This window comes from Erinaceus europaeus, chromosome 15, assembly GCF_950295315.1.
Source record: "Erinaceus europaeus chromosome 15, mEriEur2.1, whole genome shotgun sequence".
NCBI lineage: Eukaryota > Metazoa > Chordata > Mammalia > Eulipotyphla > Erinaceidae > Erinaceus > Erinaceus europaeus.
This window is the reverse complement of record NC_080176.1, coordinates 37859356-37886040: the sequence shown is the minus strand read 5'-3', so window position 1 is coordinate 37886040 and position 26685 is coordinate 37859356. Positions and strand designations below refer to the sequence as shown.

At 38.6% G+C, this 26685-nt stretch overlaps 1 protein-coding gene across 2 annotated transcripts in view; it reads left to right on the top strand.

The window, feature by feature from the left end:
* OSBPL1A (oxysterol binding protein like 1A) overlaps nucleotides 1–26685 on the top strand; it is a 251514-nt gene that overhangs the window by 78996 nt on the left and 145833 nt on the right. For both annotated transcript variants that reach the window (XM_060173612.1, XM_060173611.1), the window contains exons 9-15: nucleotides 5024–5085; nucleotides 5173–5217; nucleotides 6307–6380; nucleotides 6483–6546; nucleotides 12017–12115; nucleotides 15676–15798; nucleotides 23752–23833. In XM_060173612.1, the coding sequence (XP_060029595.1) occupies nucleotides 5024–5085; nucleotides 5173–5217; nucleotides 6307–6380; nucleotides 6483–6546; nucleotides 12017–12115; nucleotides 15676–15798; nucleotides 23752–23833 (549 nt within the window). The remainder of the gene's footprint in view (nucleotides 1–5023; nucleotides 5086–5172; nucleotides 5218–6306; nucleotides 6381–6482; nucleotides 6547–12016; nucleotides 12116–15675; nucleotides 15799–23751; nucleotides 23834–26685) is intronic.

Here is a 26685-nt window from a genome sequence, read left to right as displayed (position 1 = left end):
TTGGTGCCTATTCAGGTAGAAAGTCTGTTTCATTCAGTTCAAAGAACATTCTACTGAATTTTCACTGTATGCCAAACAGTGCGTGCATTGAATCCAGAAATGAGGGCTTTGCACTGGGATTTCAGTTGGCAGAAGCTCAGAATTTATTTTTAGTATCAGGGCAGAATTCTATGAAAGAAATCACATCTTTTCTGTGCCTGAAGGAATAATTTCTCAAAAAATGCTCTGTAGATGGAATGAGGACAAGGCTTGGCAGACCTTTTTATTAAATATTTTTCTGTATGCTAGCTAGAAAACCTACAGAGATTGTTAGTTTCTCTTTTTGAAGTGACTGGTGAGGTTGTTCACTAGTAGAATACATGCTTTGCAAATATGAGGCCCTTAGTTTGATTCTCCAAGCTCCCTATAATGGTAGAGCAATGATCTGATCTCAAGAAAAATAAATACATAAAAGAATGATAGTAAAAAGTAAAAATTAATTCTCTACTAGGGATACAAATAAATGATCAGCCCCAGTCTTACCATCAGAAATTCTGTAAATCTGCTTCTGTAGGAAATCTTAAACCCATGAATCCCTCACAATATTATATGCTGTCTTTCCATTTTAACACTGTTTAGTTCAAACCAAGTCTACTGCCTTTGCTTTATTAACTAGTCTTGAATCCCACATTTTTCTTGAATCCCACGTTTCTTAGCTATTCTCCATACAGTAGCTGCAATAATCTTTTAAAAACAGTATGAAAATGATCAAAGCTTAAAAAACAGAGTAGTATAGCTATTAATGACTCTTTTGTTGTTTACTCAGTGACAAGGGATAAACTCAGGGCCATGTGCATGTGTGACACCACTGTGGAGCAGCCTCCTTGAATCTTTTTTTTTTTTTTTTTCATTCTTTGAGTGAGAGAGACAGACTGCTATAGAGATAGAGAGAGTGATGCCATAGTAGCATTCTACTGCCTTTGGAGCTCACCTGGACCTATCCATGATGCTCAGGTTTGAAACCAGGACCTTTCTCCTGGTGAGTGATGGGCTCTTAACAGAGCTATTTCCTGGCTCCTTACCACTCTTTCTCATTCAATAATGTCTACCCCCCTATCTTGACCCATCCATGCCACACAGCCTGGATTATTTTGAAGTGATTCTGGATATGTCATATATAAAAATTCCGATGTATTTATAAAAATAGAGGTTCTTTTAGAAGCCACATAACCATGTGAAAGTTGCACAACTCTGTGATATACTAAAAACTGTTGACTTACATATAATAATAATAATCACTATTATTGCTGCTCTTATAGTATAGGTTCCTGCATATGTGATGTCACTACTCTTAGGACAATGGTTTTCATTCTTTTCATTTTCGATATAGATAGGGAAGGGGTGCTGGGTGGTAGCTCACCCACCCAGTTAAGTGCCCATAGTAATAAAAGCAAGGACCCAGGTTTGAGCCTCACTCCCCCACTGCAGGGGAGAAGCTTCACAAGAAGTGAAACAGATCTGCAGGTGTCTATCTTCCTCTCTATCTCTCCTTCTCCTCTTAATTTTTCTCTGTCCTATCAAATTAAAAGAAGAAAAACAAAATAGCTGCTGTGGACAGTGGATTCCTAGTGCCAGCAATGAGCCCAGCAATAACCCTGGAGGCCAAATAGTAATAATAACAACAACAATAATAATAAGATAAAAATGAATAAATAGGGAGAGGGAAAAGTGTCACCTTATTGATTCACCATCTGTAGAGCTTCTCCTGGTGTCATGGTGCTCTTGTGTGGTGTCAGGTCTCAAACTTGGGCACTTGTGTGCATGGTGTGAGGCACATTCTTTTTTTTTTTTTTTTTTTGCCTCCAGGTTTATTGCTGGGGCTTAGTGCCTGCACCATGAATCCACTGCTCCTGGAGGCCATTTTTTTCCCCTTTTGTTGCCCTTGTTGTTGTAGTTATTACTGTTGTTGTTGATGTCATTTGTTGTTGGATAGGACGGAAAGAAATGGAGAGAGGAGGGAAGACAGGGGGAGAGAAAGATAGACACCTGCATACCTGCTTCACCGCCTGTGAAGCGACTCCCCTGCAGGTGGGGAGCCGGGCGCTCGAACAACCGGGATCCTTATGCAGGTCCTTGAGCTTTGCGCCATGTGTGCTTAACCTGCTGCTCTACCACCCGACCCCCAAGGCACATTCTTTAGCAGGTGAGCCGTCTCCTAGCGCCAGACTTTAAGTGGGTTCATGTGAATTCTATCTCAGTAGAGCAATTAAGAAACAGCCATAATAGGACTGCTTATTAGTATGAATTGTTAAAATCATCACACAGGCAATGTTTACATTGCTCCAGTTCTTCATCTCCAATTTGTTAACTCTGACAGAATTTAAAATAGCTCACCACATCACTCTTTTACTTGAAATCCTTAGTGGCAGGCCAGCAAGATATCTTACCTGGAATTGTTCTGCCATTCGTGCAACCCAGGTTTGAGCCCAGTCTCTGCCGTTCTGGGGGACGCTTATGTGCTGTGATGCCTTTCTCTTTCTCCTTTTACTTCTCTTTCACTGTCTCTCTCTGCCTAAAAACAGTTGGCTTGGAGCAGTCAAGACCCACTGAAAAAACAAACATGATAATTCCTGTGACTTCACATCATGAAATCCAAACTCTGATGCTGGCTTCCAACAGTCTACCCCACAAAGCCACCACAGGATGCTATCTCTTTCTAACTCTCTGGACTTTACTCTTGCCCTGCAAAGTGTTCTTAGCTCAGTGTCCTTCATCAGCTGCTTTCTCTGCTGGCATATCCTGCTGCTACATTTAATTACATGGCTACCTTCTTCTTTTAATGGAAGCATCCCTTCCACAGAAGAGTCATCTCTGTTCAGTTCCTGAATCTCCAATCTAAAGTGGTATTCCCATCATTTTATTCACATCATGTACTTAAAACTATCAGCACAGCATATTTTAGAATTTACAGATGTCTTTCCCTTTTTTATGTCCTTTCCATGACTCCTTTTTTTTCCTTTCCATGACTCTTGCCCCCCTCCACCAGCCCCAGTTTTTTTTTTTTCTGTCATGTACACTAGTGAGTCACCAGAGCTTAATATATCATTGCATGATAGGCTCTCATTAGGAGTTACCTATACAAAAGATTGCCTGACACATACCAGGTATTTGGCATTTATTTAAAAAAAAGTTAATTATGTCTTACTGCATAAAAACAGTACAGCGTTCCAGTCTGATGTTGTTTTGAAAAGGCTGTTTTTGTTTATAGCTTTTTTCCTTTAGCAGTTGAGATAGAGAAATTATTCTATATTTTGATTTGCATCCTTCCTGTAGTATCCTGCTTACCTCATATGTCAACAAAGGATGTTAAAATTATTTTTTTGGTAATTTAATATTGATTTACAAAATTATAAGATAATTCCACATCTTTGCCACCACCAGAGTTCTGTGTCTCCACTCCCTCCATTGGAAACTGCATAAGTTCTCCCAAGATCACAGATATGAGTTGACTGTTATTTCTATAATTATATAAATATCCATTTTCTCTCTTCTTTACTTCTCTCTCTCTCTTTTCTTTCTTTCTTTCTTTCTTTTTTTTTTTTTGCCACCAGGGTTATTGCTAAGGCTCAGTATTTACACAATGAATGTATCTATCTTTAGAATTTTTTTTTTTAATTTTGACAAAACAGAGAGAAGTAGAGAGGGAGAGAGACAGATACCTGCAGGCCTGCTTCACTGCTTGTGAAGTGTACTTCATACAGGTGGGGAGCAAGGGCTCCAATCTGGGTCCTTGCACATGGTGATATGTGGGCTTAACTGGGTGCACCACAACCCAGCCCCCTTTGCCTGTTTTTCCTGTGGTCCTTCCTTCTCTGCTTTTCTAAGTCATAGCTACTACTGCTGAGTGTCCTTCCACCCCTTTTTTCCTTTCCCCCCTCTTTTCTCTCTAGATCCTGATGGAACTGAAGTTCAGAACCCTCTGGTCATCTTCCACTAACATTTACTCCTCTGAAAGTATGGATCAAAACTCTTTATGGGGTGCAGAAGGTAGAAGTTTGGGCTTTTGTAATTGCCTCTCTGCTGGACATGGGCATTGGCAGGTTGATTCATACCTCCAGCTTCAACAAATAACTTTTATAAAAACAAGTTGTCTTTATGTTGATTGGCAAAAACAGAGAGTACTTGCAGAGAGTACAAGGTTGAGAATGTTTCCATAATACTTTGATGGTTTCTTTCTATGGTATATTTTCTTTTTGTCCTCAGCTGTGCACCTTCTCATTTTCAGCTTGGCAACAATCATAAAATAATTTCAGAGTGACTGTGGTAGGCTAAGCAAAGATACTGCATGCCGAAATATGACTAGTTAAATATTTTGAGATGTGGAAAGATTACTGAATGATTCAGGTGAGCACAGTATACTCAAAGCAGGAGGACAAGACTACCAGGAGAAAAAAAAAATTGAGGCTGGAGTGGCAGTCAGGATGATGTTCTTTGAAGATGGAGGGAGGAACTGCAAAGCAAGGGATTCAGATGGCCTCTAGACTTCAGAAAAGGCTAAGGAGTGTCTTCTCCCCTAGAGTTTTCAGGAGTTCAGGTTTGCCTACATCTTTTTTTTTTTTTTTTAGTTCAGTGAAACTGATTTTGGACTTCTGACTTCCCAAATTATAAGAGAATTAATTTATATTTTCTTAAGGCACTAAATTTGTGGTAATTTGCTACAACAGCCATAGGAAACTAAGTTTGTTATTTAATGCAAGGAAGCTTGAATGATCATAGGATATGTACAGTGTCTTAAGGCTAATTTGATTGCTGAATTTAACTTAATAGTTAACTACTGAAAAGGTGACCATGAAGAATTGAATGCAAATTTCAGGTGGTTACTTTAGGGAGAATGAAGAAGAATGTGTAGCTGTTGGACTAATGAAAGAACATGTACTGGGAGTTGGGTGGTAGCACAGCTGGTTAAGAGAATATGTATTGAAGTTACAGCATCAGTTTCTAGTACAGTTAAGGTCTGATGACATTGTCCTTGTGTTTTATACAGATAAGAAACCCCTTGATCTTGCACAGGGTGCTGAAATGAAGCACATTCTTGTTGGTCACAAGGTAATTAGTTGTCTTTGTACAATAATTTTTAGCATACAACTTGAAAATGCATAGATGCATTTCTAATGAAGGCTTGTTTTTCAATAGGTCATTTACAAAGCATTGAAACGATTTGAGGGCCCTCTCTGGAAGGTAGGTTGGGATGGTCTTTTTAATTTATAAAATTAGAAGACTTCTTTCTAGTTTCAACTATTTTTGAAGTATAAATGATTTATTCACTCTTGGATCTAGTAATATAAATCATTTCTATACTGCTGGAGTTCTAGCAATTATTGTCTTCTGTGTTGATGATATGATACATTTAGGTGACAAAATTTGTACCCAACAGAGTATGGGAATATATATATATATTTCTAACTAAATCATAGAATTATATTTTTGTTATGAACCTCAAGCCATGAGAGATTTATGAGGAATTTAAATTTCTGAATTGTTACTGAGAAAAGACACAAATGCTTTAGACTCTTAAAATTTCTCTTTTGGGGAGTCGGGCTGTAGCGCAGCGGGTTAAGCGCAGGTGGCGCAAAGCACAAGGACTGGCATAAGGATACCGGTTCGAACCCCGGCTCCCCACCTGCAGGGGAGTCACTTCACAGGTGGTGAAGCAGGTCTGCAGGTGTCTATCTTTCTCTCCTCCTCTCTGTCTTCCCCTCCTCTCTCCATTTCTCTCTGTCCTATCCAACAACAATGACAACAACAATAATAACTACAACAATAAAACAACAAGGGCAACAAAAGGGAATAAATAAATAAATAAATTAAAAAAATTTTTTTCTCTTTTGGAGTTCAATTATTTTCTAGCATTATTTTTTGCTCTGGCATTTAGTTTCCTTTTCAATTGCAAGCTCTCTCTATATCTTAATGCAGATGTATATTTAGATTGTATAAAATAATAGAATTTTTTTCCTTTTGTAGAAGCCCATATAGGATTTAGAGGAAATACTATGGTGCCTATGACTGACATATTTCTTATAAATATCTCTGAACAGTATTGCCAGAACTGTAAACATCATTGATCATATCAGTAAGACATCACTTCTGTGCTTGGTGATATGCTTGTGTTACAGCATCTAGTACCTAAGTTCAGGTTTGATCATTTTATAGTGTTCACTAACATTACTGATGGAAGACTTGGGACTCTCAAGTCACGCTACTTTCTTATCAGTCTAGTATTTTAATCTGAAGTTGCCATCTTGGAAAATCTTTCTCATTTTCCCTTAGAGTTCAAGATTTTTTGGCTGGAATTTATTCTGGGTAGTGTTAGAACATGGAGTCCTTTCGTGGTATAGGAAGCAGTAAGTGTCACAATCCTTGCATGTATTACATCTTGCTATCTAAATTTTAAAAGATGAAAAATGTCCAGTCTTATCTTTGCGTTATTAATATTATTTCTGAAGGCCTGATGCAGTCCATAATATTTACCGCCAGGGGTGCAAGCATCTAACTCAAGCAGTATGCACGGTAAGATGACATCCATGTCTCTAACTCAAACTGTGAAGCCTATTCTACAAAAGATAGCCTTAAGTCATTTAGGATAGGTTAAAACCCACCTGTCTATATTTTAATTTCAGAACAAGTTGTGAAGTCTCTGTTTTAAAAATGCAAGCATGTTTTCTTACCTTTACATGTGGAATGAGAGATGAATATCCATACACTCTTAAGCAGAGCTTCATCATTTTGCGTGTGTCTGTCTGTATGTGTTTATGTCCACACTGTGCGTATTTGTGTGTGCATGTATATGTTTGTATATGATTAGATCTGGATAAATAAGTGCTTTCTGGCAGTAAAGTAAAATCTAAAACTATGCCCAAACCAGTATTCTTAGGTTCTTTATAAATATAAATACTTCTGATTGTTTTGCTAACCAGGGTACAGCAAGGTTTGTCTCTTTAGACTTGAGTCTGAGACTGGAGTCTATAAACACACACACACATACACACACACACACATATATATTTTGAGCCAGATAAATAACTCACCTAAGAGAGTGCTTTCTTTGTCATACACACAACCTAGGTTCAAGCCTGGTTTTCACCACACTGGGGGGAACTTTGGTACAGTGCTATCTTTCACCATCCATCCATCCATCTATCTATCTATGTATCTCTCTATCTATCATCCATCCTTCCTTCCATCTATCTATCTGTCATCCATCCATCCCTCCATTCATCTATCTACCTGTCATCCATCCATCCATCCATCCATCCATCCATCCATCCATCCATCCATCCTTCCATCCTTCCATCCATCCATCCATCCATCTATTTCTGTGTGTCTGTCTATCTGAAAGAGTCAGTTAAGAGTGCTAAAGCCCCACAATGACAAAAAAAAATCAGTTAAACATGTTTTTGTTTCCCAAGTTTAGGGCTGTTAATCTACCCTAGAGGTCCATCTGCTCTTTATAACACCTGCTGTTCTCGGTGTGAGAACTCTCAGAAGAGCTTCAGTTTCCCTCTGGGGAGTCACAGACTTAGTCAGAACCACCTCATTACACAAACTGGTTCCCTCCATGTGTTCACAACCCTTCTTCCTTCCACATTTGATCTGGATGCCTAGGAACCTTTTTCTAGTCTTATCCAGACTACGTTTAGTTCCTGCTTTTGCAGTCTTGACTATTTTCGAATGTCTTTCTGCACTTGTCATTAATCTACTTAATCGTAAGGTTTTTTTTTTCTGCATTGTCTTTTATCTCACTCTTCCCTACCTTAACTCCCCTCCAAGTTACCAAGTTGACTCAACCCCTACTCTCTTCCCACCCAGAATTAGTTGGTTTTTAACTTCCTTGGAATTCATTAGCTTCTGCTATATTATGATCTATGTTTTATAGCTTTTGAATGTAGGTGCCTATGAAGGCCTACATATGTATAAGTCATATGCTAGTACAAGTCAATGGTTATCCATTGAGTAACTGCTCGAAGACAAGCTCTGTTCACTTAATGGCTTCCTTAAAGCTTCACTGCTCTGAGTCAATCTGACTTTTTGAGGAAGAAAATGAAAGAAGAGAGGAACAGAGATACCACAGCATCTAAACTTCCTCCGGGGTGGTTGGGCCTGAGCTATTTAATGGTTTCTTAAGGTAGAGGCTAGGTTATTGATTTGAGATATAGGTGTTTATAACTATCAATATGTTTGAATTTTTTATATAATGTAAAACTTGTCATCGTAACCACTTTATTTTTTAATTTTTTTGAAAAGATTAGCTTCTGAGAGAGAGAGAGGGAGAGGGAGAGGGAGAGAGAGAGAGACTGACTGGCCTGAAGCACTATTTCACCATAAGTGAAGCTTCCCCTCTGCAGATGGGGACTTATGGGCTAGAGAGAGAGAGAGAGAGATAGGGAGAGGGAGAGAGAGAGACTGACTGGCCTGAAGCACTATTTCACCATGAGTGAAGCTTCCCCTCTGCAGATGGGGACTTGTGGGCTTGATACTGGGTTCTTGAACATTGTAACGTGTGTTTAACCAGAGATACCACCACCCAGCCACTAATTTTTCTTTATTACTGACTTGACACAGTTTCACAATATTTTAAGTCTGTGGAGGGGGTCGGGCAGTAGCACAGCAGGTTAAGCGCACATGGCACGAAGCACAAGGACTGGCATAGGCATCCCTGTTTGAGCCCTTGGCTCCCCACCTGCAGGTGGATCTTTTCACAAGCAGTGAAACAGGTCTGCAGGTGTCTATCTTTCTCTCCCCCTCTCTGTCTTCCCCTCCTTTCTTCATTTCTCTCTGTCCTATTCAACAATAACAACTATGACAACAATAGCAACTACAACAAGCACAACAACAAGGGCAACAAAATGGGAAAAATCACCTCCAGGAGCAGTGGATTCATGGTGCAGGCACCAAGCCCCAGCAATAACCCTGGAGGCAAAAAAAAAGGTCTATAGGGTAAAGTTGCACACCCATGCATAATGTGAACTACTAGTCACCACACTGTTCACCAAGAACTCCTGCTGTCTCCCTTCTCAGGAGCACCATAGTTCTCAGAGTTCAAGAGACAATTTGTTCACCACATTTTCTTATTTTTTAATTATCTTTATTTATTGGATAGAGACAGCGAGAAGCTGAAAGGGCAGGGGGAGGGAGAGGGAAAGAGACAGAGAGATACCTGCAGTACTGCTTCACCACTGGCAAAACTTTCCCCAGCAGGTAGGGACTGGGGTCTTGAACCTGGGTCCTTGCACTTTGGAACATGGGCACCACCACCTGGCCCATTTACCACACTTTCTTATTAGCTCGTTCATCACTGAACATTTGGGCCATTTCCACCTCTTGGCTATGGTGACCAACACTGCAGGGATCGTTGATGTGCAGATAGCTCTTTAAGATTGCTTTCAGCTCATTTGGCTAGATAGCCAGAAGTGAATGGCTGGATCCTATTACCATAGGATTGTATTGAATGTTTTGAGGACCTTCCATGCTATCTTCCTTAGAAGCTGCATCTCCATCCAGCAGATCCAAGGACTCCCGTTTGTCTGTATCCTCACGAACACTTTGTATTTTCTGCTTTATTGATATTGTTTGGTCGGTGAATGTGGATACCTAGTTATATTTCAATTTGTATTTTCCCAACAACCAGTGATGCTGAGTCTCTTCATGTGCTTCGTGGTTACTTCTCTGGAGAGCTGTTTATGTGTTGTGCTTACTTTCTTACCCTCCGGTTTTTGTTGATGTTTGAGTTGTAGTTGTCTTTTCTTTCCTCTTCATAATACTGGGGCCTCATTTTTATTCAATTCTACTACTTCTGGTAGAATGTTTCATTCTTCAAAAATATATACACACATGTATAGAGAAAGGAAGGGAGAGGCACTATGAGCAGTGTGCCACCATCCACAGAGCTTCCCCCAGTGATGTAGGGTTTCTGTGTGGAGTCGGGACTCAACCTCTGGACCTCAGACATGTCAAGGAACATATTTTACCAAATGCTCTACATCCTGGCCCCATAGGAGTTCTTAGTATATTTAGAATAGTTATCAAACATAGACTTTGAAGATATTTTCTCCTGTTTTATGTGTTGCTGCTGGTGTTTCTTGGTGCTTAGATATTTTTTAATTTTGATGTAGTTTATTTGATCATTCTTTGTCCTTTCTGTTTTTGCTAAGAAACCATTGCCAAATCCAGTACCATAAAGCTTTTCCTCTTTATTGGCTTGTGAGAGTTTTTAGCCTGTGATATTTTAAAAATATTTTATTTATTTGATAGAAGGAAAGGGAGCGACACCTGTAGTACTGCTTCATTCTTTGTGAAGCTCCCTCTCACCCTCCTGCAGATGGACACTAGGGGCTTGAACCCAGGTGCTTTGTGCATTGTAACAGTTATACTCGATCAGGTGTGCCATCCCTCAGCCTAGGCCAGCTTGTGATTTTTTTAAAAAAAATTCTTTATTGAGGGATTAATAGTTTACAGTTGACAATAAAATGCAATAGTTTGTACATGTGTAACATTTCCACATAACAATTCAACCCCTTCTAGGTCCTCCTCTGCCATCATGTTCCAGGACCTGACCCCCCCCCCCCACCCGAGTCTTTTACTTTGGTGCAGTAGACCAACTCCATTCCAAGTTCTGCTTTGTGTTTTCCCTTCTGATCTTGTTTTTTTCTTTTTTTAAATTTTTTTATTTATTTAAAAAAGAAGACATTAACAAAACCATAGGATAAGAGGGTTACAAATCCACACAATTCCCACCACCAGATCTCTGTATTCCATCCCCTCCCCTGACAGCTTTCCTAGTCTTTATCCCTTTGGGAGTATGGACCCAAGCTGACCCTGTTTTTCAACTTTTGTCTACGCATGAGATCATCCCATATTCATCCTTCTGTTTCTGACTTAAAGCTTATGATGTTTAAAAGTTTGAGTTCTCCTGAGACTTTTTCCTTGCCTTTTCTTGAAGTAGAAGTTCAATCTTTTTCTATTCTTAAATTCCTTTATAGTCAGGGGTAGATAGCATAATGGTTATGCAAAGAGATTCTTATACCTGAGGATCTGAAGTCCTGAAGTCCTAGGTTCAATCCCCCAAATCACCGTAGTCCAGAGCTGAAAAGTGTCCTGCTTAAAAAAAAAAAAGAAAGAAAAGAAAAGAAAAGAAAAAAGAAATTCCCTCACTTTTCAAAATTTATTTGGTTTCATAAGCTTAGAACTTTTTTTCTTCCAGGGGTGGGAGTGGTAGAAAAGTTTTGAATTATTTTTTATTTTATTTTTTAAGATTCTATTTATCTATGAGAAAGATAAGAGGAGAGAGGAAAATCCAGACATCACTCTGGCACATGTGCTGCCAGGGATCAAACTCAGGACCTCATGCTTGAGAGTTCAAAGCTTTATCACTGCGCCACCTCCCAGACCACATTGTTGTTTTTAAATAGTTCACTTTATGTGGAAATGTTTATTTCCAAGACTGTGGATGTCACAGGTGTATGATTTTCTATCTCCCCAAGGTAGCTATCAGCACAACATACCCTCCACCAGGTTGCTTTTCTGTCAGGTATTTTTTCAGGTCCTGTCATCCTTTTCTCCTCCTCTATCAATTTTATCTACCCACCATCCCTGTACATTCTCTTCAGGTATTTTCTTTCTGTGTTCACTAAGACTGGCAGAAATAAGAAATTCAAAATGTAGTACTGAAAGAATTTAATAGCCTGTATATAGAAAGGTTTTATATATATATATACATATATATATATGTATGTCTGTTAGTATTTACTTTGTGTAATTAAGAATGAAAGCCTGATTTGATATAAAAAGCTTTACTATATTTGATATGCCTGTAGTATCAGTTTTTCTCTGTATTTCTGAACAGTCAAAATATAATGTTCAATTGGGTATGATTAAATAAATCATACTAATACTTTTAATTTTGCATCCAGGTTGTTTTAGAACTCTGTTTGATGTCCATGAATGGTGGTGTCTTACAGATTTCTTTATATTTCTTTATAAGGTAAAATCTACTGATAGCTCCCTCTTCTTTATTAAATGCTTTGATGACACTATTCACGGCTTCCGGGTTCCTAAGAACAGCCTTCAACAGTCAAGACAGGTAATTTTATACATTGTTTGATCTTTTTGTAAAAAGAAAAAAAAATGTATTTATTGGAAAGACAAAATGAGAGGGGAGAAAGAGATACAGATGAGGAGGAGGGAGAGAGAGAGACCTGCTTAACCACTTGTGAAGCTTTTCCCCTTATAGTTGGGGGCTTGACTTGGGTCCTTGTACATTGTTACACGTGTACTCTACCCGGAACACCCCAGCCTAGCCCCTCATTTATCTTTCTTAAAACTTAAACATCCATAAAATCTGGGGCTGGGCGTAGCGCAGCGGGTTAAGTGCAGGTGGCACCAAATGCAAGGACCAGCATAAGGATTCCGGTTCAATTCCCTGGTTCCCCACCTGCAGGAGTGTCACTTCACAAGCGGCGAAGCAGGTCTGCAGGTGTCTGTCTCTCTCAAGATCACATGGCTTGCACGTGACAGGATCTGGACTCCAATCCAGATGGTTTTATTTATTTTTATGATACATGTATATATATTTAGATGAGAGAGGGCAGAAATAGAAAGAGATGGGGCCCAGTGGAGGCTCACCTGCTTAAGCATTGCAGTGCACAAGGACCCAGGTTATAGCCCCTGGTCTCCACCAATGGGGGAAAGCTTCACAAGAGATGAAGCAGGGTTGCAGGTTTCTCTCTCCCTTTCTATTTCTCCCTCCCCTCTCAATTTCTGTATGTCTCTATCTAATAATAAATAAATAAAAATATAAAAAATAAAATACTAAAAAAAGAGTGAGAATGAACTTGACTAGAGCACTGAAGCTGCCTTCATTGCCATGGGGGCCAGGCTCATGGGGGCTGGGCACAGAGCAATGGAGCACACTATTCAGTCGAGCTAGGTGTTCTCATTTTTTACATTTTAGAATCACTTTTCCTTTATAGTAAATTGAATAAAAAATCCAGTCAAGACAACTGGGATTCGCATTTCGCATTATGGTGCACTTGTAGAAAATCCATTTTCTTTTTCTTTTTTTTTTTTTAAGATTTTCTTTTTTATATTTATTTATTTTTCCCTTTTGTTGCCCTTCTTGTTTTTCATTGTTGTAGTTATTGTTGTTGTTATTGATGTCATCATTGTTGGACAGGAAGGAGAGAAATGGAGAGAGGAGGAAAGACAGAGGGGGAGAGAAACACAGACACCTGCAGACCTGCTTCACCGCCTGTGAAGTGACTCCCCTGCAGGTGGGGAGTCAGGGGCTCCAACTTGTATCCTTATGCTGGTCCTGGAGCTTTGTGCCACGTGCACTTAACCCGCTGTGCTACCGCTTGACTCCCCGAAAATCCATATTCTTTAGATCAAGATAGTATTCATAGACACACACACATGTGAAAGTAGAGTCATGGCTTTCTATGAGAGAAAAACATAGAGAAGTTAAAGCATGACTGTAGTCCATGTGACACCAGTGATCAAACGGGGAGCCTCAAGCATGCAAGTCTCACACTGCCCATTGAGTGGCCTGCCATTTTTTTTAAATTTAAGTCATGTAAGATAATTAAAAGAACCTGTCTTCTGTGGGAATTCTACATAATCTATGTCACTAATGTTTCAACATTTCATAAATTTCTAAGGTTTGGCCCTAAGTAATGTAAAAAATGAGAGGAAAAAGTGCAAGAAATGAAGATAAAAGATTTAACCCAGAAAAAGAAAAAGAAGGATTGACTAACTCACCTGCTGGAAAAGGTCCTAGGCTGGGGGTGAGAGTGTTTTGTTGAAAACAGAGAAATTCTATACATGCATCAGCACCTGTATCTGCTGTAAACCATCCATCTCCCCAATAAAAAGCTCACCTGGTGGTGGGGGTAGATAGCTTAATGGTTACGCAAAGGGACTCTCAGGCCTGAGGCTCCAAAAAGCTCACCTGGGCGGGCACCCCTTTTGTCATGAACAAACCCTAACTTCCAGCCTGGCCTCCAGTGTACAGGGGAAAGCTTTGGTGCTGTGATGCCTTTCTTTCTTTCTTTCTTTCTTTCTTTCTTTCTTTCTTTCTTTCTTTCTTTCTTTCTTTCTTAGTTTACTATATTTATTTATTGGATACAATCAGAAATTGAGAGGGGAGGAGGAGCAGGGAGAGAGAAAGAGAGACACCTGCAGCCCTGCTTCACCACTCATGAAGCTTTCCCCCTGCAGGTGGAGAGCTGGGGTCTCAAACCCAGGTCCTTGCACATTGTATCATGTGCGCTCAACCAGGTGCACCACCACCTGGCCCAAGTCTTCCCTTCCCAATCTGTCTCTCTGTGTCTCTGTCTCTTATCTGAAAAAGTTGGCCTGGACCAATGATGTCTCAGTGACAAAACAAACAAACAAAAATGAAGTGCAGACAAAGTAATACAAGTATTTTTAGGGTAAATATTCTTTTTGTGAAATCCTGATTAAACAATAAAATGTCAAGAATTTGATCTGAGAAATTTTCATTCTCTTAGAATGACCTTGAGTTTCTTGTGCTTATAATTTGTGGGTAAAATTATGTTTCTGGGAGTCGGGCAGCGGTAGCACAGTGTGTTAAGCACACGTGGCGCAAAGTGCAAGGACCCACAGAAGGATTCCGGTTCTAGCCCCTGGCTCCCCACCTGCAGGGGCATTGCTTCACAGGCAGTGAAGTAGGTCTGTAGGTGTCTATCTTTCTCTCCTCCTCTCTGTCTTCCCCTCCTCCCTCCATTTCTCTCTGTCCTATCCAACAACAATGACAACAGTAATAACTACAACAATAAAACAACAAGGGCAACAAAAAGGAATAAATAAATAATGGAAAAAAGAATTACAATTAAAAAATTATGTTTCTATGTTCTTAGTACACAGTAACTTGTTTAACAGTATTAAAATGTTCCTTTAAGTGAAAGTGGTGACATTTCACATGTGTTGTAATGGTATTATTCATGAGCTTATAGATTTTTTTTTTTTTTTTGGTGTACACAATTCCACAGAACTTTGAAAAAATGGAGACAGAGGGGAAAAGAGGAGAGGAAAGACCCCACAGCAGTGCTGCACAATTCACAGATTCCTTAGATGCTGTGTATGATGCTCTCATGTGGTGGTGCAGAGTGAGCTATAGAAGATTTTTTAAAGTACTAGGATTTTTTTTTTTTTTGCCTCCAGGGTTATTGCTTGGGCTCAGTGCAGGCACTACAAATCCCCTGTTCCTGGGGGCGATTTATTCCATTTTATTTTGATAGGACAGAAAGAAATTGAGAGAGGTGGGGGAGATGGAGGAGGAGAGAGAAAGATGGACACCTGCAGACCTGCTTCTCATCTTGTGAAGTATCCACACTGTAGGTAAGGAACTGGAGGCTCGAACTTGGATCTTTGAGCCTGTCTTTGCACTTCATACTATGCATGCTTAGTTGGGTGCAGCACTGCCTGGTCCCCTAGGAAAATTCTTTATCTAGTCATGTCATGGAAAAAGCATCTGTATCATAACTATATTGTTGGTCCCCCTCCCTTTTAGGCCATAATATTTATTTATAGAGATTTTTGCCTTGCAGTTTGTCTTATCTCTTTTGAAAGAAAAAAAGAACGAAACCGTGTTCACTGTTATTCATTTATCACTTATCCCAGAACTGGCTGGAAGCAATAGAAGAACATTCTGCTTATAGCACCCACTACTGTTCCCAGGACCAAATGACAGACGATGAAGAGGAAGATGCAGTTTCTACTATTGACTTGAAGGGATCCTTAGAGGTAAAATGACATCTAACCTGACATTTATAGCTAACTCTGCCTTAGAGTTAAAACTCAGGTTTTACCAAGAACTTTTTCTGCCTAAAAGAATAAAGTTTTGAAATTCAGATATTGCTCTCTGTATAGAAATAATCAGCTACTATTCATGTCTTCATTATGTTCTATAAGATATTACTGCTAAGTTCTAAAATATGGGCATGTATCTACATATACTCTCCCCCGCCCCCAACGAGGGTTAGTTACTGATGACACCAGATACCTGTACTACTTCACTACTCCTGGCAGTTAGTTTTTCATCTGGAGGGTAAGAAACAGACAGAGAGAGAGGTGGGTACTAGCCTCGAACCCTGGTCTTCCTGTATGGTGATGTATATTATATGTTCTATCAGGTGAGCCACCATCCAGCCCTATAGTTATCTTTTTATATTGTATTAAAACATTACAATGCTTTGTGATCAAATTGGTATTCTATTTGAAACTACTAGTAGCAGGGGGAATATGCATAGTCTATAGAACCATAATGATATCTTCCTTTAAAATTTTTTTTCTTTTTATTATTTTTTTAAAGATTTTATTTACTTATTTATTAATGAGAAAGATAGGTGGAGAGAGAGAAAGAACCAGGCATCATTCTGGTATATGTGCTGCTGGGGTTTGAACCTGGGACCTCATGTTTGAGAGTCCAATGCTTTATCCACTTCGCCACCTCCTGGACCACTCTTTTTTAAAAATTTCTTTATTGGAGGCTTAATGTTTTACAGTTGACAGTAAAATGCAATATTTTTTACATGCATAATATTTCCCAGTTTCCCACATAATAATAAAACCCCCTCTAGGTCCTGCTCTGCTATTATGTTCCAGGACCTGAACCCCCACCCCCCACCCCAGAGTCTTTTACTTTGGTGCAATACACCAAAAAGAAAAGAAAAAAATATAAACTTATTTATATAAGGGTCTATTATTTATTTACTAGGCTAGAGAGAACCAGAACATCACTTTGGCATATACAATGCCAGGGTTAGAACTCAGGACACCTTGGGCTGCTCACAGTGATACCTTTCTTGGTCAGTATTTTCACTTAAAACTACTGATGCCCTGTAACTTTGTCAGAGGAAAGTTAAAGTGTAAGTGATGATTGGAGAAGCTCTCATTTGAAGTGAAGCCAATAGTTTAATCCATAGACAAATTGCAGCAGATGCCTTCTATCTATTTTTTCCCATAATATTCTTAATTCTTCAATGACTACATATACACTATGTATTATAGAGACAGAAAATCAAGAGGGAAGGAGGAGATAGAAAGCGAAAGAGAGAGAGGCCTGCAGCACTGCTTCACTGCTTGTGAAACGTTCCCCTTGCTGATGGGGACTGGAGGCTTGAAACTCAGTCCTTGAGCATGTTATATATTTACTGTCCTAAGTGCACCGCCACCCTCCCCCTTTGGTATTTTCTGTAGTGTCAGTAGTCAAGTGTTTAATAGTGATTACTATCCTAAAGACACAGCTATCAATATTTTCCTCAGTGTAGAATTTTATCTGAATAATCTGGGATTAGTCACTCAGATTTGGCTAATGAGAGAAATATGGAAGCTTTATTTGTTTAAACTGTTTTGATTCAGTGGAATCTGCACTACATCTTTGTCCTAAGAACTAATGCTACATTTTGAAAAGTATTTTCTGAGAGAGAGGGAGAACAGCAAGCACAGCTATAGCATGTTTGATGCTGGAAATCAGGCTCATGGCCCACATACTTAAGCCATGTGCTTTACCCACTGAGTTACCTCTCAGCCGCAATACTAAATTTAAGCCAAATGAGAAAGCAGTATCAAACTTCCTACTTTTAGAGTAATAACTCCTAATTAAAGTGATTAGATTCTTAATTAAAGGTGAATAGACAGCAACAGTGCTATGATAAAAATTGATGAACACATAGAAGAATAAAGCAGATATTGATATCTTTAATCAGCATTCACTGATCATTTATTGGTATACATAAGACAGGAGAAAAAAAAGATGGGGGTGTATACACACATTTGTGTAAGCCTCCTTCCTTTCTGGGGAGATGAAGAATTTCTAGCAGTTGTTGTCTCTGAGCTGATAATGGGACAAACAAGAATTCCAGGACTTTTAGCCAGGTATATGAAGGACAGTCAGTCTCCTATCTTCTTTTTCTTTCTTCCGTTCCTCCCTCCCTCGTTCTGCTGTTGCCTTCTTCTTTTCTTTCCTTCTTTCTCTCCTTTTTCTTCCATTCTTTTTTTACTTTGTATAAATATCTATTGCAGAATCAAACATTAAGAAGATCACAGAGATACCAAAAAGAATGAATAGTCACCAGATACCAAAAAGAATGAATATGCCATGGATTTATTTAAATCAAAAGAAAACATGGCCTTTTCTTTGTGGACATTTGATGAGAGTTATGAATACTTGGAGTAAAGTACTGAGTCAACAGTACTCTCAAAACCACCTGTTATTCATAACAAGAAACATTATCAGGGTTCTACACACTATTATTTTAAATGTTTAGGGAGGGATTACTTTTATATAATAAAGTCCTTTTTACATTCATGTGTAATTATATCATGCTTGTATCTGGCATGTTATGAAGTTGGTATGTTTTGACAAATCTGTCTACCCTGTATCCTCAGCTGTTACCACGATTTAGAACATTTCTCATCAACTCAGAAAAGTCTCCTCATGCCTCCTCCTGAACAGTGACTTTTTCCCTCATCCAACTCATCTTCTTTCTGTTATTACAGGACATACAACTTGGAATTTCATGTAAATAGGCAGACCCACATGCATTCATGCCTATCTTTCATTCACTATGTATGTGTAGTAATAGACTGTTCCTTCTTACTGTCGAGTCAATAGCTCTCTGCTTCTGTTTTTGACTAGCCAGCTGTGAATTATCTGGAATTAACTACCTTCTTCCTTTAAAATTTTTTTTTCCTAATTATCTATTTTATTCACTGGATAGAAACAGCCGAAAATTGAGAGGGAAGGGGGCGGTAGAGAGTGAGAGACAGAGAGACACCTGCAACACTGCTTCACAACTTACAAAGCATTCCCCCTGCATGTAGGGACTAGGAGCTCGAACCTGGGTCCTTGTGCACTGTAACATGTGCACTCAACCAGATGCACCAACACCTGGCCCCTTAACTACCTTCTTCCTACCTTATTTACTTCTCCCCAGGTGTCCAGTCCCTTGACATACTTTCTTGAGCTCTCCTAGGGACATAGAATAGTTCATCATCACTATAAAGCAAACAGAACCAACAACTGAAATCTAGTTGGGCACAAACTCTGTGTTGTGAATGGGGCTCAACTCTGCATTAGTGACTGACGCTCTGGGATCTTATTTGTAGATGTGATTCTGTTCTTGTGAGCTGGAACTGAAATACTGTCATAATTCAGCTACTAGAGCACAGCTTGGAGGGGAATTCTGTTTGTGGGAAGTAAATAAATACTAAAACCTACAAAGGGGGCGGGGAGGGGGCTGGGCAGTGACTCACCAGGTTAAGCACACATAGTAGGAAGCACAAGGATCCCTATTTGATCCCGGTCCCCACCAGTGTGTGTGTGTGTGGGGGGTCTCTGCAAAAGCAGTGAAGAAAAAAATGTGTACCAGACTAAGGTAAACAGCATAAAGTTCACAGATGAGACAACATGCTAGGCTCTCTGGAAGGCATTAACCCTGGTAGGTAGCTTTTAAACTCTTCATAGTATAACCCATAGCTGCTGTGGAGGAAATTACAGCAAATTGGAGAGAGAGTGTTATATTTTATACTAATAACCTCTTTTTTTTTTTTTTTTTAGTATCAGTTAAGGAACACTAAATTAAAAGACACATGTAATACCTAATGATAAAATGTGTAAATTGAATCTCCTCCAGCTGGTCAGTTATGTTATCTTATTTCTCTTATAAATTTTTTGTTATCTTTTATTTATTTGATAGAAATAACCATAAATTAAGAGGAAGGGGTGATAGAGAGGGAGAGAGACAGAGAGACACTTGCAGCCCTGATTCATCATCGTTTGTTAAGCTTTGCCCTGCAGGAGGAGACTGGGGGCTTGAACCTGGAACCTTGTGCTTTGTAACATGTGCAGTCAACCAGGTGTGCCACCACCTGGCACCAGTTATGTTATTTTTCAAACAATTAAATCATTGGTCAAGGGAACTTTATAGTAACTGTCCGGAATGCTAAGGGAAGATGAATATGATTCAGGGATATTTGAAGATGAATCAGCAGAGATGGTTTCTTGTCTTTTCTTACACAGACTATCATGTTTATTGTAAATTGACAACCTTCAAATGAAGCCAATGCTTTTTTATTTTAATATTTATTATTGGATAGAGACAGAAATTGAGAGGAATGGTGGAGAGAGAAACAGAGAGACACCTGCAGCCCTGATTTACTTCTCATGAAGCTTCTCCTCAGTGCAAGTGGGGAACAGGGGCTTGGACCTGGGGCCTTGTGCACTGTAATCTGTGTACTTAACCAGACGCGCCACCACCTGGCCTCACCAGTGCTTTACATAGGAACTTTCACCATAGAAAGGGAGAAAGCAGCAGTGTGCACTCACACACAGGCAAGAGCATTACAGATGTATAGAGTGAAAATAATGGCTTCCTAATAATAAATTGTGAGTGATACATTCAATTGGAGTTAGTGTTTTCAGAGCCTCTAGATTGACTCTTCCCTGTCTGCGATCTGTATTCACAGGCTGTATCTGAAGAAATTATCTAACAGACCATTTCACTATTCTGTGGGGTTTTAAATTACACAGCGTAGGTATTTTCCTCCAGAGCTAATAATTGTGAATGTAGTTTCATATTGTAAAGAGTTCTGAAAACGGAGTAATACAACTCCTAAAGAGAACACTGACATTTGTGTGATACCATGAATAATTCTGCGCTGGTTCCACTGAGCTTCGTAAAACTAAGAATTTTATAAGGAGAAAAGGGTACTTATCTGTGTCACCCTGGTGCACTGAGTTACAATACTTGTGATTTGGAGGTATTGAAATTGTTAAGTGATGAGGTTAGAACTGCAAAGAAGGGAAGGTTCACACAGCTAAACACATACCTACATGTGTTTAGCTCTTTAAAACATACTCTTTAAAACATGAGTAAGGCCAAAGTTTTCAGAGTAATTATTTTTATTGGTACAATAGGCAATCAGCTTTATAATAATTCTCTTCTTAGCCTTCCTGTGTCTCTAAAAATGTAAGTAAAGTTGACTTAAGATTGCACCTTGAGACTGGGGAGATTGCATAGTGGTTATGCAAAAACAATGTTCATGCCTCAGGCTCCAAGTTGCCAGGTATGATCCTTGATACCACCTTAATCAGAACTGAGCAGTGCTTTGGTTTAAAAATTGCATTTTTAGTATAACGAACAGACTTTAATGATTTTTTTTTACTTTAGATCTAACTGGCATTAAAATAGGAGGTAACATATCCAGAAACTGTTTTTGCTTTAAAAGATCTGTAATAAATATGTAGAAATTTCTTTTTTTTTTTAATTTTTAAAAATTTGTTTATGACAAAGATAGGGGGATAGAGAGAGAAAGAACCAGACATCATTCTGGTACATGTGCTGCCCGGGATTGAACTCAGGACCCCAGGGCTGAGGGTGCAAGGCCTTATCCACTGTTCCACCTCCCAGACCACTAGAAATTTCAAGTTACATGGAAGAGTGACTTTTATAATTGATTTTATCTTATTTTTTATAAGCTGTGCTTTACTGATAGCATGTTTGGTTTTGTGGGGGCTATATACACTTACATTGCTGAAAGGAAGTCAGCTTGTGATTTCCAAATGTTAAAACCATTTACTGAAAATTATGAGTCATTACTCAAAGAAACTGAAAAAGACACAAAGAAGTGGAAAGATATTCCATGTTCATGGGTTGGTAGAATTAACATCATCAAAATGAATATATTACCCAGAGCCATCTACAAATTTAATGCTATCCCCATCAAGATCCCAAGCACATTTTTTAGGAGAATAGAACAAATGCTACAAATGTTTATCTGGAACCAGAAAAGACCTAGAATTGCCAAAACAATCTTGAGAAAAAAGAACAGAACCGGAGGCATCACACTGCCAGATCTCAAACTGTATTATAGGGCCATTGTCATCAAAACTGCTTGGTACTGGAACATGAACAGACACACTGACCAGTGGAATAGAATTGAGAGCCCAGAAACGAGGCCCCATACCTATGGACATCTAATCTTTGACAAAGGGGCCCAGACTATTACATGGGGAAAGCAGAGTCTCTTCAACAAATGGTGTTGGAAACAATGGGTTGAAACATGCAGAAGAATGAAACTGAATCACTGTATTTCACCAAATACAAAAGTAAATTCCAAGTGGATCAAGGACTTGGATGTTAGACCAGAAACTATCAGATACTTAGAGGAAAATATTGGCAGAACTTTTTTCCGCATAAATTTTAAAGACATTTACAATGAAACGAATCCAATTACAAGGAAGACTAAGGCAAGTATAAACCTATGGGACTACATCAAATTAAAAATCTTCTTCACAGCAAAAGAAACCACTACCCAAACCAAGAGACCCCTCACAGAATGGGAGAAGATCTTTACATGCCATACATCAGATAAGAGTTTAATAACCAACATATATAAAGAGCTTGCCAGACTCAACAACAAGACAACAAATAACCCCATCCAAAAATGGGGGGAGGACTTGGACAGAATATTCACCACAGAAGAGATCCAAAAGGCTGAGAAACACATGAAAAAATGCTCCAAGTCTCTGATTGTCAGAGAAATGCAAATCAAGACAATAATGAGATATCACTTCACTCCTGTGAGAATGTCATACATCAGAAAAGGTAACAGCAGCAAATGCTGGAGAGGTTGTGGGGTCAAAGGAACCCTCCTGCACTGCTGGTGGGAATGTAAATTGGTCCAACCTCTGTGGAGAACAGTCTGGAGAACTCTCAGAAGGCTAGAAATGGACCTACCCTATGATCCTGCAATTCCTCTCCTGGGGATATATCCTAAGGAACTCAACACATCCATCCAAAAAGATCTGTGTACACATATGTTCTTGGCAGCACAATTTTTAATAGCCAAAACCTGGAAGCAACCCAGGTGTCCAACAACAGATGAGTGGCTGAGCAAGTTGTGGTATATATACACAATGGAATACTACTTAGCTGTAAAAAATGGTGACTTCACCGTTTTCAGCCAATCTTGGATGGACCTTGAAAAAATCATGTTGAGTGAAATAAGTCAGAAATAGAAGGATGAATATGGGATGATCTCACTCTCAGCCCGAAGTTGAAAAACAAGATTAGAAAAGAAAACACAAGTCGAACCTGAAATGAAATTGGAGTATTACACCAAAGTAAAAGACTCTGGGGTGGGTGGGTGGGTGGGGAGAATACAGGTCCATGAAAGATGATGAATGACATAGTGGGGGTTGTATTGTTAAATAGGAATCTGGGGAATGTTATGCATGTACAAACTATTGTATTTACTGTTGAATGTAAAACATTAATTCCCCAATAAAGAAATAAATTATTTAAAAAAAAACATTTGGATTTTTAAAAATATAAACCATTACAAAATACATTCTTAAAGAATAATTTTTATAATTTTGGATGAATTTAATCAAGCCAACCTAAGATGCTAACAAATAAGGGAAATCTAACCCAACTATATATGATATCACTTATTTGAAGTAATTAAGACAGTTGTATGGTATTTTCATCAAAGATGTCAACTATTTTTGGGAAACCAAAAGATTTATTTTAATTCTTTAGTTGAATGTTATACTCAATTTCTAAGGAAATGTCCACTGTCTTTTCTCTGCTAGTACCATAACTCTTGGGAAGTATGTTTTGATAGGAACATTAAAACATATGTAATGTAAAATTTTTGTTTTAATTTTGTTATCTTCTTTTTTTTTTCCAGAAAGCACAGATATGCCAACAGAAACTAGATAGAGAAATTTTCAACTTTCTCAAAATGATTAAGGAATGTGACATGACTAAAGGTAAACAAACAAACAAGACAACAGTACTTCTTAAGTTTTAATTCAGAATTCTGTTTAAAATTTTCAAAAGAGCTATTTTAAATTTTCTATTCACAGAAATTTTTTAACAGATAAATAATTTTTAAGAAAAGTAAATAAATAATTAAATTTAACATTTGGAGGCTATAAATTTGTCTTGACTGTATGATAAGAATTCTGCTTATGAATCCCAGAAGACTTGGGAGTCAGATTATCTTGTGTTTGAATTCTTGCTCTTATCACTCTCCTTAAAATTAAATATAACTTGTACAGTATGTTTAGCTTTTAATGGCCTTGGCTGCCACGTCTGTAAAATGAAAGAATGTTTATTTCCAGATATGGGCTTTTATGATTATAATGAACTTGTCTTTTAAAAATATTTATTTATTTATTCCCTTTTGTTGCCCTTGTTTTATTGTTGAAGTTATTGTTGTTGTTGTTGTTGGATAGGACAGGGAGAAATGGAGAGAGGAGGAGAAGACAGGGGGAGTGAAAGACACCTGCATACCTGCTTAACCACTTGTGAAGCAATGCCCCTGCAGGTGGGGAGCCAGGGGCTCAAACTGGGACTCTTGCGCTGGTCCTTGCACTTCACGCTGCGTGCACTTAACCCGCTGCGCTACCGCCCGATTCCCTGAACTTATCTTTTTAATTATTACCTACTTTTTGATAGTATCTTTTCACAGCTTCACTTTTCCATTAGTTATGAATTATGAAAAATGCTCCTTGTGTATATGTTCTAAAAATAAAAATATAATATGGTACAAAAATACCAAATCCAATATTAGATTGAAATATTGGAAAAATAATTCAGACTTTAGACTTCTTACAGTTATTTTAGACTTGAGTTTGGATATTTTTTATTTTATTTTTTCCTTTACATTTTCTATTATCTTTATTTACTTATTGAATACAGTCAGAAATTGAGGAGGAAGGGATGGTAGAGAGGGAAAGAGACCGAGAGACACCTGCAGCCCTGCTTCACCACTCACAAAGCTTTCCCCCTGCAGGTGGGGACCAGGGGCTCAAACCCGGGTCCTTGAGCATTCTAACATGTATGCTCAATCAGGTATGCAACACCCAGCCCCAGTTGTGATATTTTTAGAAAAAGTTAATTAGTTTATCTTTCTTTGAGTTTACAATTAACATGAATTTAGAGTGTGAACTAGTGAACATTTAAGTTCAGTTTATTTGTACCCAGGGAATGTGAATGTTAAGATGAGAATAAAATTGATGTGTTTTTTATTCAAGTGTACTGTGGGTATACCTCTCTTTATTTCAACAAACATCAGCAATCATCACTTTGAGATGGACAATTAGGTCATTTTGATTATTAATTTGCAAGATGCAATATTATATTACTTAGCCTTACTTATCCACAAAGAGCTTTCCAAATAACAGCTTCGTTCAATATAACTCATAATTTAAAGTTTACACATGTAGAGTGTGTCTGTCAGTTTAAAAAACATTAATTAAATAATTAATTAATTATTTTCAATAGAGGCAGAAATTGAGAGTGAAAGGGAGGGATAGAAGGGAGAGAAAGAGAATTCCCCTGCAGGTGGGAACCAGAGGCTTGAGCCTGAGTCCTTATGCATTGTAACAGATGTGCCACCACCCACCACCCAGCCCCCAGTCTTTCTTTCTTTCTTTTTTTTTCACATGTTCAGAGTTTTGCAGCTATGTCCACCAGTGAATTTTTTTAATTTATTAATAGTGATTGACAAGACCATAGGATAAGAAGGGTACAATTCCACACAATTCCCACCACCAGAGTTCCGTATCCCATCCCCTCCATTGGAAGCTTCCCTGTTTTTTTATCCCTTTGTGAGTATGGACCCAGGATCATTATGGGGTGCAGAAGGTGGAAACTCTGGCTTCTATAATTGCTTCTTCACTGGATCTGGACATTGTCAAATTGATCCATACTCCCAGCCTGTTTCTATCTTTCCCTAGTGGGGCAGGGCTCTGGGGAGGTGGGGCTCCAGGACACATTGCTGAGGTCATCTGCCTAGGGAAGTCAGGTTGGCATCATGATGGTAGCATCTGCAATTTGGTGGCTAGAAAGCATTAAGACATAAAGGTGAAAAAGTTGTTTAATAATCAGGAACCAAAAGGTAAGAATATAGCAGATGAGATTTGGGGTCTCCGTTTTGGAAAAAGCCAGGAGGTCTATTTTAGTATATTCCAAGGGGCCCATGACTTTACTAATTTTGGCCTAAGCCCGACAGCTAACATGCAGGTAGGCTTAAAGGTATTGTCTGAGAAGATGGTGTCAGAGTTGGGAATAGGACTAGAAAGCTGGATCAGGGCAGAGAGTAGTTCTCAAATATGAGAAAAGTATATAAATACCATTAACTGTAAAACCCATCAATCTGATCTGGGGCCCATAGTCAGTGCAGGAGCATGTGCAACCTTTGCATCCCTGTAGGTCTGAGCTTGCGTTCTGTAAGTTTTTAAAACCTCCAAGAAATATCAAAAGTGTAAAGATGTAACAATCAACACCTCAAAAGAGACAACCAGAGTGATGATGAATATGATGAATAAAGATTAAATCCTTTAACCTGAACCAACTGAAAAGAAATCCCATCAAAACTTTAAACCAATTAAGTTGTCTTTAAACTTTGAGTTAAATCTCCTTATCTGTTACATATCCCCCAGAATGATACTATACATAATTTTGCTACTAGAGAAATGCATACTATTCAAAATCACGAGAGGCAATGCTATCTGGGAACTGATGCCTGACTATGATCTGACAATCCTATTTCATACATAAACAATAAAATTCTGTGGAGTTACATACAGTGAAAAACTGTTCCTCTCTCTTTCTA